General features: G+C 40.6%; 1 protein-coding gene across 2 annotated transcripts; it reads left to right on the top strand.

The window, feature by feature from the left end:
* The first annotated feature begins 2,678 nt into the window (after positions 1–2,678).
* Positions 2,679–13,328, top strand: LOC120551085 (kelch domain-containing protein 1-like). Of its 2 annotated transcripts, XM_039788244.1 has the most exons (13): positions 2,680–2,996; positions 4,047–4,117; positions 4,754–4,871; positions 6,454–6,566; positions 6,854–6,944; positions 7,066–7,164; positions 7,320–7,394; positions 7,676–7,734; positions 7,875–7,987; positions 8,524–8,596; positions 8,703–8,787; positions 11,988–12,067; positions 13,156–13,328. In XM_039788244.1, the coding sequence occupies exons 1-13, from the start codon at positions 2,895–2,897 to the stop codon at positions 13,289–13,291; spliced, it is 1,215 nt and encodes a 404-aa protein (XP_039644178.1). In that variant the 5' UTR covers positions 2,680–2,894; the 3' UTR covers positions 13,292–13,328. The 2 variants fall into 2 exon arrangements, with proteins under 2 accessions (XP_039644179.1, XP_039644178.1); XM_039788245.1 differs by lacking the exon at positions 11,988–12,067 and having other exon boundaries at positions 2,679–2,996; positions 13,156–13,273.
* Positions 13,329–13,742: the final 414 nt, after the last annotated feature.

Genomic DNA, 13,742 nt, shown 5'->3' with positions numbered 1-13,742 from the left:
ATACAAATATTTGGTGATTTAAAAATCCGATATTCCGATATATCAGCCAATATATATATTTTTTTAAATCCAGAAACGCGTAACAAAACAAACAGATTTCCCTAACATTAGTTATTTGTAGTTATTTATGAGTCCTCACTAAAATATGATTATGCAGTTTAAAAATAAACTTCTTTGTTTTATTGTCACAACAGAACAGAGGAACATCAAAATATATTAAAGTTCTGATAAATAAAATGTATAAAAATACAATCTTAAGGTATGAAACTTTAAGTCCTTTGAACAAAAACATTAACAAAAAAAGAATCTGTGTTGCCAACGGGGACGTTGTAGAGCGCCCTCTGGTGGACAAACTATGCAACGCCAATACCCATAACATGGTTGAAGGGTGTTTTGTCCGTTTTTTATTTTATTTGTTAAATATTCGTTTATCTGGCATTATAAATGCAGATACCGATAGTTTTGAAAATACCTAATATTGGTCGATAATATTGGCCTGCCAATATATCGGTCGGGCTCTAGTATGTAACAGCGGTTAATGCGGACAGCCTGAGCTATTTGAGTCAGTATCGGCCCGATATCAGTATCAGATCTGTGCATCCCTTCTTACAGATATATGTATGAAACATTCAGTCAAACGTCTGCTGTGTGTGAGGTGAGCCACACTGACACAATTCATAAAGTTGCTGAGGTAAATTACTCAAACGTGTGGCAGAAACAACAAATTATTGGATTTTGCATTTATCCTGAAGGCAAATCATATTTTGCATATACTTGCACTTAGCTATGACTGTTAAACCTATATTTCAGCTAGATTGTAGTTGTAATCTCTGCAAGCACACAGAGTTACCCCTTAACCAACAAACAAAACCTGTATTGCTGACATTTTTATTTTAAGTTTGGCTTAATTTGATTTCCTTCTCTTGAATATTTGACTCCGATGAGGACTTGAACTTACAGAAATAACAAAATGATATTGAAGGTTTACTCATCAAGTCCATTTTCATATATGCAGAACAGAATACTGCAGTATACTGTTACTCCTGGTTTGTATTTCTGTTTTGTCATGTCATTTATTATGTATGAAGTATAAATAACCATTTTGAAATGGATATCAGTGGGTTACTTTATGAATCTCTTGTGTTTTAGGCATGAAGGCTCTATGGAGATTGAATTTTAAAGGTGTAACGGTATTATTGTTCATGATGGCTCTCTTCCATTGAAGTGCTTCTGGAGCCTGCTGTCATTTTAAGTCTGAACATACTTTCATTGATTTTTCAGAAGTCATTTTTGTTAAGTTAGCTATTTTTATTGTGTTTTTAACGATGACATTTATTTTTTATAATTGATTCAGCAGTGATGAGGAAAACAAAAGAGGAAGAAAAATATCAAAGCAGCACTGAAGTAAAACAATGAAAAACTTTAAATATGGCAGTGCTACTGGGTTAACAAATGTCATAATATAATGATGACAAAAGTGGTTAATTCCAGGTGAGAGGTATTGAAATGTAAGACTTTCTGTTAGAACAGGAGCTCAAATTAAATATATATTTAAAAAAAAATAATTAAATAATCAATACAATCAATTCAACCATTCAATAATCAACCTTACAATTCAGGAAAATAAATGTGTAAAAAAAAAAAAACATTTTCCATTAATAAAATAAAATTATATTTCTGCTCCAAGCACCACTCTCTAGTGCCTCCCCAAATGTCTTATTTTCATAACTATTCACAATAAGTTTTTATTGAGCAGAAACTGGGCTACATGCAAAAATATCTTCATATAAATATTGTCAACTTCTAATGTACATTCAGGCATGTGAGTATTGCTTTAAAAATTGTGAACCTGTCTTTTAATGTTATCAGTGGCACCTGTGATTTTCCATCAATTACAGTCTGCTGTGAAAAGAGTCTATGGACCTTTTTCACGGCAGACATGTTGACATGTCATAGTAGGAACAGCACAGGTGTAATAAAAACCATTACTGATGGCTGCATTCCACTTAGGAGAGGTCCTGGTATTAAACCATTACTGATGGCTGCATTCCACTTAGGAGAGGTCCTGGTATTAAACCATTACTGATGGCTGCATTCCACTTAGGAGAGGTCCTGGTATTGTGCATGCTGACTCACTGAAACAGCTTAATAAGCTTAATAACTGGGACACTTGATGGAATGGAGCCATCGTTAAGGTTATCAATTTCACCTGTGCTTTTCCTACTATGACAAGTCAACATGTCTGCTGTGAAAAAAGGTCTGTTGAGGAACAGGCTGGACTTTCATCACATACTGATTGCTTTGCTGGCAGCATGCACAATACCAAAGCTGTTGAAGTGCCTCATCGTCATGAATGCTATGCACTGATTGTTAATGTAATCAGTCACACCTGTGTTTGATGAGTCAAAATGTGTATTTCTCTGTTGAGCACACTGGCCTGATTACATCCCACTTCATTACATGTGAACTGCAGAAATGGTGTGTAAACTAAAAAGTAGAAATATGCAAGAGCTTTATTACAGCGCAAACAACCAATAAACAATGTAAAATGGTTCAGCCCACTTAATTAGATATTCTAAAGATGTGTGCAGCCCTAAAGGTGTAAAATGACAAAGTGGTTTCCTATAAATAAACTTGCATCACAACAGGGATCATGCTAATGGGAGGAGTAAATCAGGGCAGAAAGCCTGAAAAACACGTTACGCCGACCCACCAATCATGTAGCTTTTCTCTGCATCCGGAGCAACAGCAGCAGCAGGTCTCTGCTCTCTGCTCTCTGCTCTCTGAGCCACCAGCCACCAGCCACCAGCCATAGCATTTCCCCTCTCTGGTAATCATTTTAGGTGTTTTTTAATTGAGCGGTGAGTCTGAGAATCAGAGTCCGGGTTTTGGTGATGGATGTTGCTGAGAGAACCGCCCCGGTGAGCCGGCTGGAGAGAAGCGGCCACACGGCCTTCATAGACAACAACACGCTGTACGTCTGGGGAGGATACCAGGTAAGACCCGTCGCTGTGTCGTTGTACCTGTGCAGGTAAATCTGCACAGGTTTTTATTTATTTATTTATTAATTTTTTTTAAAGCTTTCATTACCTGTGTCACATCCGGGTACTTTGTGTCTTCAGTTAGGCTACTCCAATAGTCAATGATTGCTATAAATAATAGCATGGCGAAATTAAAAATGTAGGCTACCACTTTTCAATGATAGGTCTACTTTAATTGAGTTGCCAGTTTATTAACATTTAACCAAACGAATGCAATCAACCCTGCGTTAATGAAGATATAGCCTAGTTCCGTCTTTGTTGAAACTGTTTTGGAGGATGTTTGTCGCCGTTGAACTTTAGTCTATGAGGGTGCCATTTAACTGGGAGTTAAAGTTATTAACTTAGGCTACTGGGAGTCTGTCTGTCTGTTCTCCGACCTGGCGGCTACATATTATTATGCGTGAGGCTGAATCATGCTAAAGTTTAAGGAGCTGATGACATTAAATTTCACTCTGTAGCCCATTTGTACGATTTCATGCGAGTACTAAAAGTTGATTGAGGTGTTTCTAATATTTTGTCACATAGGCTACGCAGCACAATTCACCAGCAGCTTTTTAAAATTACCACAACGCTGAATCATTACCCCTTTTTTTTTTTTTTTTTTTGTAATAGGCTACCGTGTAAATTTAAACCTCATAAATGGCTTAATGACGGGAGAATTTGTTGCAGCTTTGATTAGTGTACCTAATGAACTGGCAACCTGAGGGTATATCTGCACAGAGAGAGCGATGTTGACCTACAAAACATGCAGAAACGCCCAACTGTGACAGCGGAGCATGAACATGTTTCAACAAAGAACATTTCTTCATTCAGACATATCTTGTTGCATCCTGATTGTTGCTATGGCATCCGTCTACAGTTAACCTACAATTAAATCTTGAATATGAAAAATGAGCCATTTTAAGATTTAGACTTGTGCACTGAACATCACGCCACTTGACATCCAGAAGCTTTGTTTGGTGGCTTTAAGAGTACAACAGGTTTTCATACTTTTTCCTTTAACAGGTAGTTGCTGGAGAGGACGTCATGTTGCCCAGTGATGAGATATGGCTCTGTGATTTAGACAGCGGGACGTGGTAAGAAAGGAAGACTGCCATTTATCAGTTGATATGAACACTGTGTCACCTTGACATTAAAGATATGTATGTTAGTTCTGGATACACAACTAACAAGATATAAGATACAGTGCCTGTGCAAAAGGCAAGGCAGCCTCATTTGTATAGCACGTTTCAGCTACAGGGCAATTCAGAGGGCTTTACATAAAACATTCAAGAGCAAAAAACAATAAAATATAAAAACAGGGCTGCCCGGAGAGCTCAGTTGGTAGAGCGGGCGCCCATATATAGAGGTTTACTCCTCGACGCAGCGGGCCCAGGTTCGACTCTGACCTGTGGCTGCTGTCCTGCATGTCATTCCACCCCTCTCTCTCCCCTTTCATTTCTTCAGCTGTCCTGTCAAAGGCCTAAAAGTGGCCAAAAGATCTTAAAAATAAAAACAGATCAAATATGAGATTTTCGGACACTTGTATGGGACAACGTATAAGCCGTTGCTCTAGACACGTAATCCACCAGCAATCTTTGCTGTTCCCAGATCGGGCCGGTCCCACCGGCCAGGCTACAGTTGCACCAAAGCTCTCATTTTTAAGTTTACATTTCCAAGTGTTCAGCTAGCTCTTTCATATTGCCCTTTTTTTTCCCCCTTTCATGCCACAGGGAGCGGCGGGAGATCACTGGTGACAAACCCCCAGACTTATCCGGCTTCTGTGGCTCTTATGTTAACGGCACGCTCTACATCTTTGCAGGATGTGACCCCGTTGCACACACAAACCAGGTGAGGTGCTGTGGACTACCACAAGCCTGGGGCCTTGTTTGTAAAAGGAGCGGACTCCTCCATTTATCATATCATTACACTGGAGACACTGAGCTGAGCAAGGGTGTAGGGCTTTATTTGGGGGACACGTTAAGTGGAGGGTTAAAAGTAACATATTGACAGTGTGACTATTTTGCTCATCGGTTTCATAAATGTTCTGTGGTTAAACATCTAAAAGCAAAACTCTTATCAGATGGGGGGGGGGGACCCCCTGGAATGAAATCTTCTCCAATAGTGGTCTAATTTGTGTCAGTTTAGGGGTCCTTGATGTGAAGTTTTTGGGAACCACTAGTATAGCAATACTTGCTTTTGAGGTTGCATACTGCCACCACCTACTTCACCAAGGCATTAGGCTCATTCAAGATGAGCAGATCACCTGCGATGGCCGCCCAATGCATGCTGGTTAGATTTGTGCCCGACTTGCTCTGACGTCACGAGCACATGTGGGCAGTGATAACCTCGCAAGACTGAGACGGCATCAGTTTTTAGAGCTAGGAGCTGCAGTTGCTCTCCAATGACTGCAAGACCCACGGCATGATGGGAAATGCCTGGCTCTCAGCTGATCTCACAAAGGATTGTGGGTGTGCAGCTGTCTTATTTACGTCACTTTTCATGCGCAGTACCATGAGTGCCTTCCAGGATCGACTGTCTGAAAATGTGCAGTTATTCCCACATTTAAATGATTAAATCCAACTTCTCAATGATTGTGTGTGTCTATCGAGAGGAGAGCATGACTTACATTTCATGAAACACTTTGAATGTCAGCTATGAAGTTTGTCTTGTAGATCATGTCAAGCCCAGGGTGTGTACTACAAAAAATGCAGTTTTGCCAAGGTCATACCAGACTGTGCAGATTATCCAGCTCGATCATCTAATCAGATAGCTTTCTGAACCGAGCTTTACAGATGCTATTGAAAATAAGACTGGTGAATAGTAGACAGGATCAAGCCTAGCATAATTGTCTGCTTTTCCACTTGTTTTGTAGGAAAATGTGGAAATCTTAAAGTGCTCATATTTTTTTGGGGCTTTTTCCCTTTCCTTTGTTTTTTACAAAGTGAAAAAGTCCACCCCAAAGGGACTTACCATCTCCAAAAGAAAACACTGTTCGCTAACTGCTCCAAACAGCTCTATTGTAGTCCAGCCTTTACTTCAGAGACAAACGTGCGTCACTTTGTAACACACGTTATAATGCTTGCCTAGCTGCTAGCGTGGCACGCCATACTCTGCAACTGACTAGTTAGCCGTGCTTACCTAGCTACTGTGCATGTGCAACTCCCAACAAAGATGGTACAGAAGTGAGATTCCTCACTCTGTAGCTAAAAATGGAGAGCTCAACACACAGGGTGAAAAGAGGAGCTGCATCAATGTGCAGGTGTGTTTTTTTTTTTAAACCTATTCTGGTACAACCTCTAAATACAATTATGAACCTGAAAATGAGCATAATATGAGCACTTTAACTTTTAGTGTTTCAGATCCTCAACAGCCATGAAGGTTTTATTTGTGTGAAACCTTGATGTGATGAATTGAACTCTGCTGTTTGTAGATGTTCAGCGTTGACCTTAGGGAACAGAACTGCCTGTGGAAGAAGGTGACAGACGCCAAGGGAACGACACCCTCACCGCGAAACAAACACTCCTGCTGGGTTCACCGAGACAGGTCAGTCCTACTCCATTAAACTACTCCCATTAAGAATAGCTAGACCGCTGATCCTTTTAGCAGCAGTTCACATCTTCAACATTGGGTGGGGGGATTTTCACCCTTACTGGACATCTATAAATCGCAGCTCTGCAGGAAAACAAATGTAGCTTCTAACACCTCAAAGGTTTTTAATTGAGGGATATTATGAAGGGCTGGTAAATTAAATGTTTAAGGATTAGTGATTTCATCAAATTTTCTTTGGTTTGTAGTTTCATGTGAAGTGTTTATTTTTTTTCTTGGTGCAGATTAATCTACTTTGGTGGCTATGGATGTAAGACTATAGGGGAGGTACGAAACGCATCAACGTCAAGCTTCGTCATGGAAGAGATGTCCTGGGTAAATGATGATCACCAATGTTGTGAACAAAATATTGTGACGGTCATTCCTGACAGATTTGCCCGTTTGGTTCTCAACATCATATTACAATCCCTTGTCTTTTTTTTTTTTTTTTTAAAAGACAACAATTGGAAACACGTTATTTAGGTGCTGGGGCTGGAACAATGAAGTCTGTGTTTTTGACACCAATACGGCTATGTGGAGCATGCCAGAGACTCGGGTGAGTGAAACAGGATTTCATGTCTGAAGTTTAGTTAACCGTGGGCTTAGCATGTATGTCGGCACACATTTCTGTACTATATTCCCTTGTGGGTTTACTTTTAGACATTTTGTCAAGTTTACGGTGTGTATGGTGTGACTATAGTTTATGTCCAGGGTCCTGCTCCTGCCCCCAGAGGCTGCCATGCCAGTGCCCTTCTGATGAACAAAGGTTACATCTCTGGTGGCACGGTGAGTTGGCTTGACATTGCTAAGGAAACTTGTATACACTATAGTTAAAAACCGCATATAGCCACAAATGTGACACCTATACATCTAATAAAGAAATGGTTGTGATTACATAAATGCCCGTTCTGTATAGAGATGTTGGCGTCTGCATACTTATGGCCGTGACGTGTGTCTGACCATGTAAATGGGTAGCAGCATTTTGACCGTGCACACTCATAGTGTTGTAATGAGTTAACACTGTCAGGACTCTACTCAAAAACTTCTTCTTTTTTTTTTTTATGCAGGAAATGCCAGAGTTGGACATGTTCTGCTTAGACCTGGAAACATGGATGTGGACTAAATTGTAAAACTTCTAAACTCTTTAACAGATTCAGATAATAATAATAATAATAATAATAATAATAATAAGGATGATGGAAGAAGAAGACGACAGCTCTTCTTTCCAACAATGTACTAACGTTGTGTTCTGCTACTTTCCACCAGTGACATCCCTGCGTCCTGTGTACCACTGGGGCGCTCTATGTTCACCATGACGCCCATGTCAGATCACACACTCTTCATATACGGAGGTCTAGGCACTCACGGAAACACTCTCAGTAAGTGCTGGCCACAGGATAGACCTTGATCTCTAATGTTTCAGTGTTTTAACTCTGTATGCTCCAAGTCTTCTCTGCCTCATGGACGGATAATGGTTCAACATGAAAAGATGGAAAACAACCACATGGATCTGCAAAACCTCCACGAATAAATGCAAAACCACCACAAAGGCACGACATGAAGAGTCATCGTGCATCTTCCTGGTTGTTTTGGATCTTTGTGGTTGTTTTGCATGGTTTTTGTGGTTACTTAACTTTCCAATAAGAAATATTAACCTCAAACAAAGGCTTTCGCCCTAGAAGAAGCAAATGTTTTATCTGCATCTTATAATCCTCTTAATCATTCAACTGTCTTGGACAAATGTCTCAAAGGTTGAAGGACTTTTTCTGAAATCATGCAAGAACATTTTGATTATCAGGCAGCACTAAAAACAAATTACATCATTCTTGCTGCAGTGGCTGGTTTGCCCTGAAATGGAGACGTGAAGCTCTCGGTTGTTTAACTTGTTTTTATCCTCACAATCTATCTCTGCTAGACGATGCCTGGCAGTTTAACACGCAAAAGAGAGCGTGGAACAAGGTGATGCACCCACACCAGGACAAGCCCAGGTAGTTGACGCCAACTGAAGTTTATTCAGTTTTTTTTTTAATGCTTAAGTGTAGCTCGTAGTGTTTTTGAAAATCATTTATTCACCCAAATGTGCGTCGTCCTCAGAGTGTGTCACACAGCGTGCCTGGGAAATGACAACGATGTCGTTGTGTTCGGGGGAAGCAGCAACATGGTCATCGTCATGGACTCGGTATGTGATTAGAAATTGTTTGTTTTTTTTTTTTTTTTTTTTTTAGAACTTCCATGGGACAATAACAAACATTCTGAAGGATTTTGCAGTTTCGTTTTTTCCAAACTGAAAGCTTTAATTTTTAGGTCCACAGCGAGGTCTTAAAGGGGTGATAGACTATATAGGGTATTTTACACTGTTCCTTAAGGTCTCCTAATGGGGTATGTAACATTGGTTGGGCTGAAAATGTCCCCAATGCTATTTTATTAGGCCCTTAACTACCCTGTGAATATGGCTCTATTTGGAACAAGAGCTTTTCTTCCAAATATGGTATGCTCATGAATATTCAGAATGAGCTGCACACTGGTTTGAGCAAACTACATAGAAACACACGAGACTCGACAGCAGGTCTCATATTTCAGACACTGCAAAGTTATACGTCGTTTGTCAGGCTATTTCGTTATTAAAGTTTTAAATTTTTTTTTAAGTGAGAAAACCACTATATAAAGCTCAAATATGGGCTGTTTTACAAAAATTGATGGCAAATTGCAAATTTGGTAAGACTGCGTGTCTAATTTCAGTGCCGGTGCTGCCTGTGTTGCTGCCTTGCCGCCCGGCCTGCCTTCCTTCACAGACCCCGGCCTGCTATGAGGTACTTGGAGCTCCATCACGACTGGCAGCCCGCAGCACTCTATACCCGTGCAAAGTCACTGTCTTTTGGGCTAATGGACTACCAAATTCTGCTGCCCTGACAGAGCTCCAGGTCCTGCAACTCGCCTTTTACTGCTAGCTAAATGGCCCGTGTGAGTGAGAGCGCGGTCAGCGAGCTTGTTACACAGCAATCTCTTACCACATGTTACACACGTCACGACAGGTATACAACCTCTACCTAAATGTCTTATAAAGCGAACAACTGTGTCCGATTTCAAATTAATGAATATTTGTGAAGACTAGTGGTGCGTTCTTTTTGTCCACCGAAGTTGATCTAGGAGTCGTTTTTCGGAGTTACGAACCGGAAGTTGCAGAAAGAACGCCCCCGAGGTCGTATATACGACTCGTCAAGTCGTCTGAACTCAGAGGACCAACATCTACCTAAATGTTTTGTTTTCAAGTTAATGAATTTTTGTGAATTTCAGAGGAATTCTAAGAGGAGGCTAGCTAGCTCTCATTGATAGAGCCTGCGGCTGGATGGAGCTCTATCAATGAGACTTGCAGACAAGCGGCGTTTATTTCCCCAATCGTTTGTTTAAATAACTCAACCCATTATAATTACACACAAGATTAACTGAAACCTGTGGTAAGAGATTGCTGGCGTAACAAGCTCGCTGACCGCGCTCTCACTCACATACACCGGGCATTTAGCTAGCAGGAAGAGGGGAGTTGCAGGCCCTGGAGCTCTGTCAGAGCAGCGGCGTTTGGTAGTCCATTAGCCCAAAAACTGTGACTTTGCACGGGTATGGAGTGCTGTGGGTTGCCAGCCTAATGGAGCTCAATCGAGCTCACAGCAGGCCGGGGTCTGTGAAGGAAGGCAGGCCGGGCAGCGAGGCAACAACCCAGGCAGCACCGGCGCTGAACTCCGCCAGTCGGACAAAATTTGCAATTAGCCATCCATTTTCGTAAAGCTTTACATAGTTGATTTCTCGCATAAAAAAGTTTCAGAAGTGAATTTTGTATTGGAATAGAGATCTGCGTGACCTAGATTCAGAAGACAACCTGATCTCAGGTCAGTTGTGTAGCCGATGTTAATGTTGGGGTGTGACTGTTCCCTTTAATACACCCATGGGCGTGACCAAGTTACAGGTCTTGGGAGGTTGATGTCAACTTCCAGCTTTGAGATTCGCCCGTTTTCAGCGGCAGTTTCAAAATGAGATTTTCATAGTAAAGGGGTGTCAATGGGATTTTGAGCTTCTATGAATGTCCTATTTATCCACCGAACTGTCGTTATTCAACTATGACAGGGTAAAATCTGTTTTGCATTCTATCACCCCTTTTAATGGATAAAATATTTCTTTGTTCTTGGTTAGGATTTTTATCAGCAAAACACTTTGCTTTTAATAATGCATTTTATTGATATAGCACTTTACATGGTACTCAAAGGCACTTAACAGTAAAACCAGAACATTAAAAACGGATGAGCAGTAAAACGAGCACAAAAGCAATTTTAAAAATCATAACACCAGTAACTATCAGGTGAGAAATGTAAGGCGATTGTATGTGGAAAGCTAATCTGAAGAAGTGTGTTTTTAATGTGTCCATGTCCGTACAGTCACGGATGTGTATGGGTAGGGAGCTCCAGAGGGAGGGGGCTGCAATGGTGAAAGCTCTGTCGCACCAGGTATGGTGGTGGACCAGGTCTGTGAGGTAGGAATGGGCCTGGTTGTGGAGGGCTTTGTGGGTGAGGAGGACTTTAAACCCTGAATTCCTTTTGTAATGTTTTTATTTGTCAAGTGAACCAATTATAGCTCAGCGATTTAACTACATGTGTTGCATAAAGAAAGCTTAAGTGATTTAAGGACTCAAAGTTTGAAGTGCACGCACAGTAGGCCTATGTTGTAATGGTTCACATGTTAAAGATATACAGCTCTGTTTTTGTTTCCTTGAGGGCAGAAGAGGGCTAAATTACTGAAATGTATAGGTTTGATATGTTGAGATGAATCGTGGAAAAATGTTGCCACATTTTTGTAAAACACTGAAATCTGTCTAGGGATGGTACAGAAATAACTGTTTACAGCCATGTTGGTGGCTTTAGCAGGTATGTTTACACTGTTCAAAATCTTAGCCTGGTAACATGCTGATATTTTCTAATTGGCACTTAAAATGTGAGACAGGTATTTTATCATAAAGTTGGACAAAGTGAGAAATTGAAGGGGGGGGGGGCGCAGTTTTGACCTGATGAAGCCTGAGGGAACAGTCAAGGAATCTCCAATCGCATGAATTAATCCTCTGGAGACCATGCACACCTGTAGAAACTTTTGTGCCAATCCATCCAGCAGTTGTTTTCAGTCTGGGCCACTGACCTTACCATCCATAGACCTAGTTTAACCCACAGTTTCACAAACCTTTTAGCTTTTTTCCAGCCCCAAATTAGTTATTGTTCACCAGTTTAAGAGGCTGAAACTTTGAAAGTAGGGAAACTAATACCAGTATTTCATCGGTCAGCCGGGCTTGTGATTTTTATATTCTTTTTTTTTTTTTTTTTAAATTGTCAAACCTCTTATCAGGTGGCTGTTCTGGTGGCTCCTTCAGATAATCACTGCAGAGACGTGATCATTTTTCAGGCCAACCCGTACTCTCTCTTCAGGTACGTTGAACCTCCACGTATCCGCTATGAATTCATATTTTGTTAAAAGTCATGTAGCATTGCTTACTTTCTGTTGTGTTAGTGGTGTTGGTCTCTCTCGCTGCACTTTGTGTGCATAGGCAGTGTGTGCCAGTTTGCACGTCCTCTCCTTTCACACATGATTAAGCAGTTTTAACAAAGTCCACAGAGACCCTTTTCAAACACTATTTATACTCTTGCCCTGTTGGACCTGTGTGTGCTGCAGGAGAACATGGTGTTATGCTAATGAGTTTTATCATATTACGTATGGTTGGCCGGTGTCTGCAGCCTGATTATGTGGGATGGACTTAAATGACTCCCTTGAGATTAAATGGTTAAGGTGTAGTATTGTGGTCATGTTATCCCTAGAAGACTTGGTGATATGAAAGTTAATTTTCTAGTAACCAATGGAAGTGTTTTTTTTTTTGGATCAGATGAGGTTAAAGTTGTAAGTCAATGTTGTCTGACGTAAATGTTGACCTCCATGATGGCGCTTGGTAAAAGGTATTGGAATTCATCCTGCTGGGAACGTGACTGCAGAACCAGTTGGGGAATATTTTTTTCATTTGCGAAAGCTGATTTGGAGTAGACGCCTGATTGTTGGTGGTGACGGCAGATTCGCAGGGCATCTCTTGCTGGAGGAGGGCCACCTTGTGTCGGTTTGTTTCACACGGGTCGGACCTAGTTGGCAGGGAGCATGCCTCGCTGCCCCGTGCACTGGTTGCAACCGAACATCCACTCTTCATCTATCGGCTCCACGGCTTCCAACAAAAAGGAAAGTTGAAGGAATTTCCTGTGGCACTGGAGCAATCCCGGAAGTGGAACGTCGTGGATATAGCCTAAACTGATGAAGTTTTTTTTTTTTTTTAATAAGAAGAAGAAGTCCAGAAAGCAAACTCCTGAAATCAAGGAGAATAGAAACCTTGCAACCAAATGTTGGGCCATATTCGTATGAATAGCATGTTGGATAAGTAATGCAACCAGTTGTTGTCGGAGCAGGGCTACAGACTGTACACACTATATAATAGTTTTAGAGCATCTGAACAGCTGTGTTTTTCTTCCCTCTCTAGATTGTGTGAAGACTTCATAGGAAGAAACCCCAAGCTGTTTGGGAAGTATCTGGACTGGCTTCCGTCAAAGATACACAACAAAATCGACAAGCGAGTGGCTTTTTTCTCTGCTATGAAGCCTGTTCTTACAGCTTGAAGAGGACTGGTTTGTTTTTTAGAATCTGAGCCAGTCAATTTTTTTTTTTTTTATTGCAATACGTTTTTTTTTTTTTTTTTATTTTTTTTTTTGCCCTATTTTATTTTTTTTTAAACAAGCAGTTTAGCTTTGGTTAAATTTTACTCCAGGTAGAGATTTGATGTGCAATCTGTTTTTGAATAAAGATATTGATATTTTGTATATGACTGGTGTTTTATCAGAAACTAATTACATTTACAAGTACTGTAAAATACAATCTGAGCTACTTGTCCTTTTTGTCTTAGTATTTCCATTTTCTGCAACTTTGACTCTACAACATTTCCGAGGCAAATATTGTAGTTTTTACTCTACTACGTTTATAGGAAAATTGTGAATGCAGGACTTTTACAACAGTGTTTCTACACTGGTATTGCTGCTTTTCCTAAAAATAGTGTAGAGTACTTGTTCCACT

Source organism: Perca fluviatilis, chromosome 21 (genome assembly GCF_010015445.1).
Source record: "Perca fluviatilis chromosome 21, GENO_Pfluv_1.0, whole genome shotgun sequence".
Classification (NCBI taxonomy): domain Eukaryota; kingdom Metazoa; phylum Chordata; class Actinopteri; order Perciformes; family Percidae; genus Perca; species Perca fluviatilis.
Note: the sequence above shows the minus strand (reverse complement) of the source record. Positions and strands in the feature narration are given on the sequence as shown.

Coding starts and splice junctions, on each gene's coding strand:
- LOC120551085 (XM_039788244.1), top strand. CDS start 2,895: ATGGATGTTGCTGAGAGAACCGCCCCGGTGAGCCGGCTGGAGAGAAGC. Junction 8,788..11,987: donor TGGTCATCGTCATGGACTCG/GTATGTGATTAG, acceptor ACCTCTTATCAG/GTGGCTGTTCTGGTGGCTCC. Junction 12,068..13,155: donor AACCCGTACTCTCTCTTCAG/GTACGTTGAACC, acceptor TTCCCTCTCTAG/ATTGTGTGAAGACTTCATAG.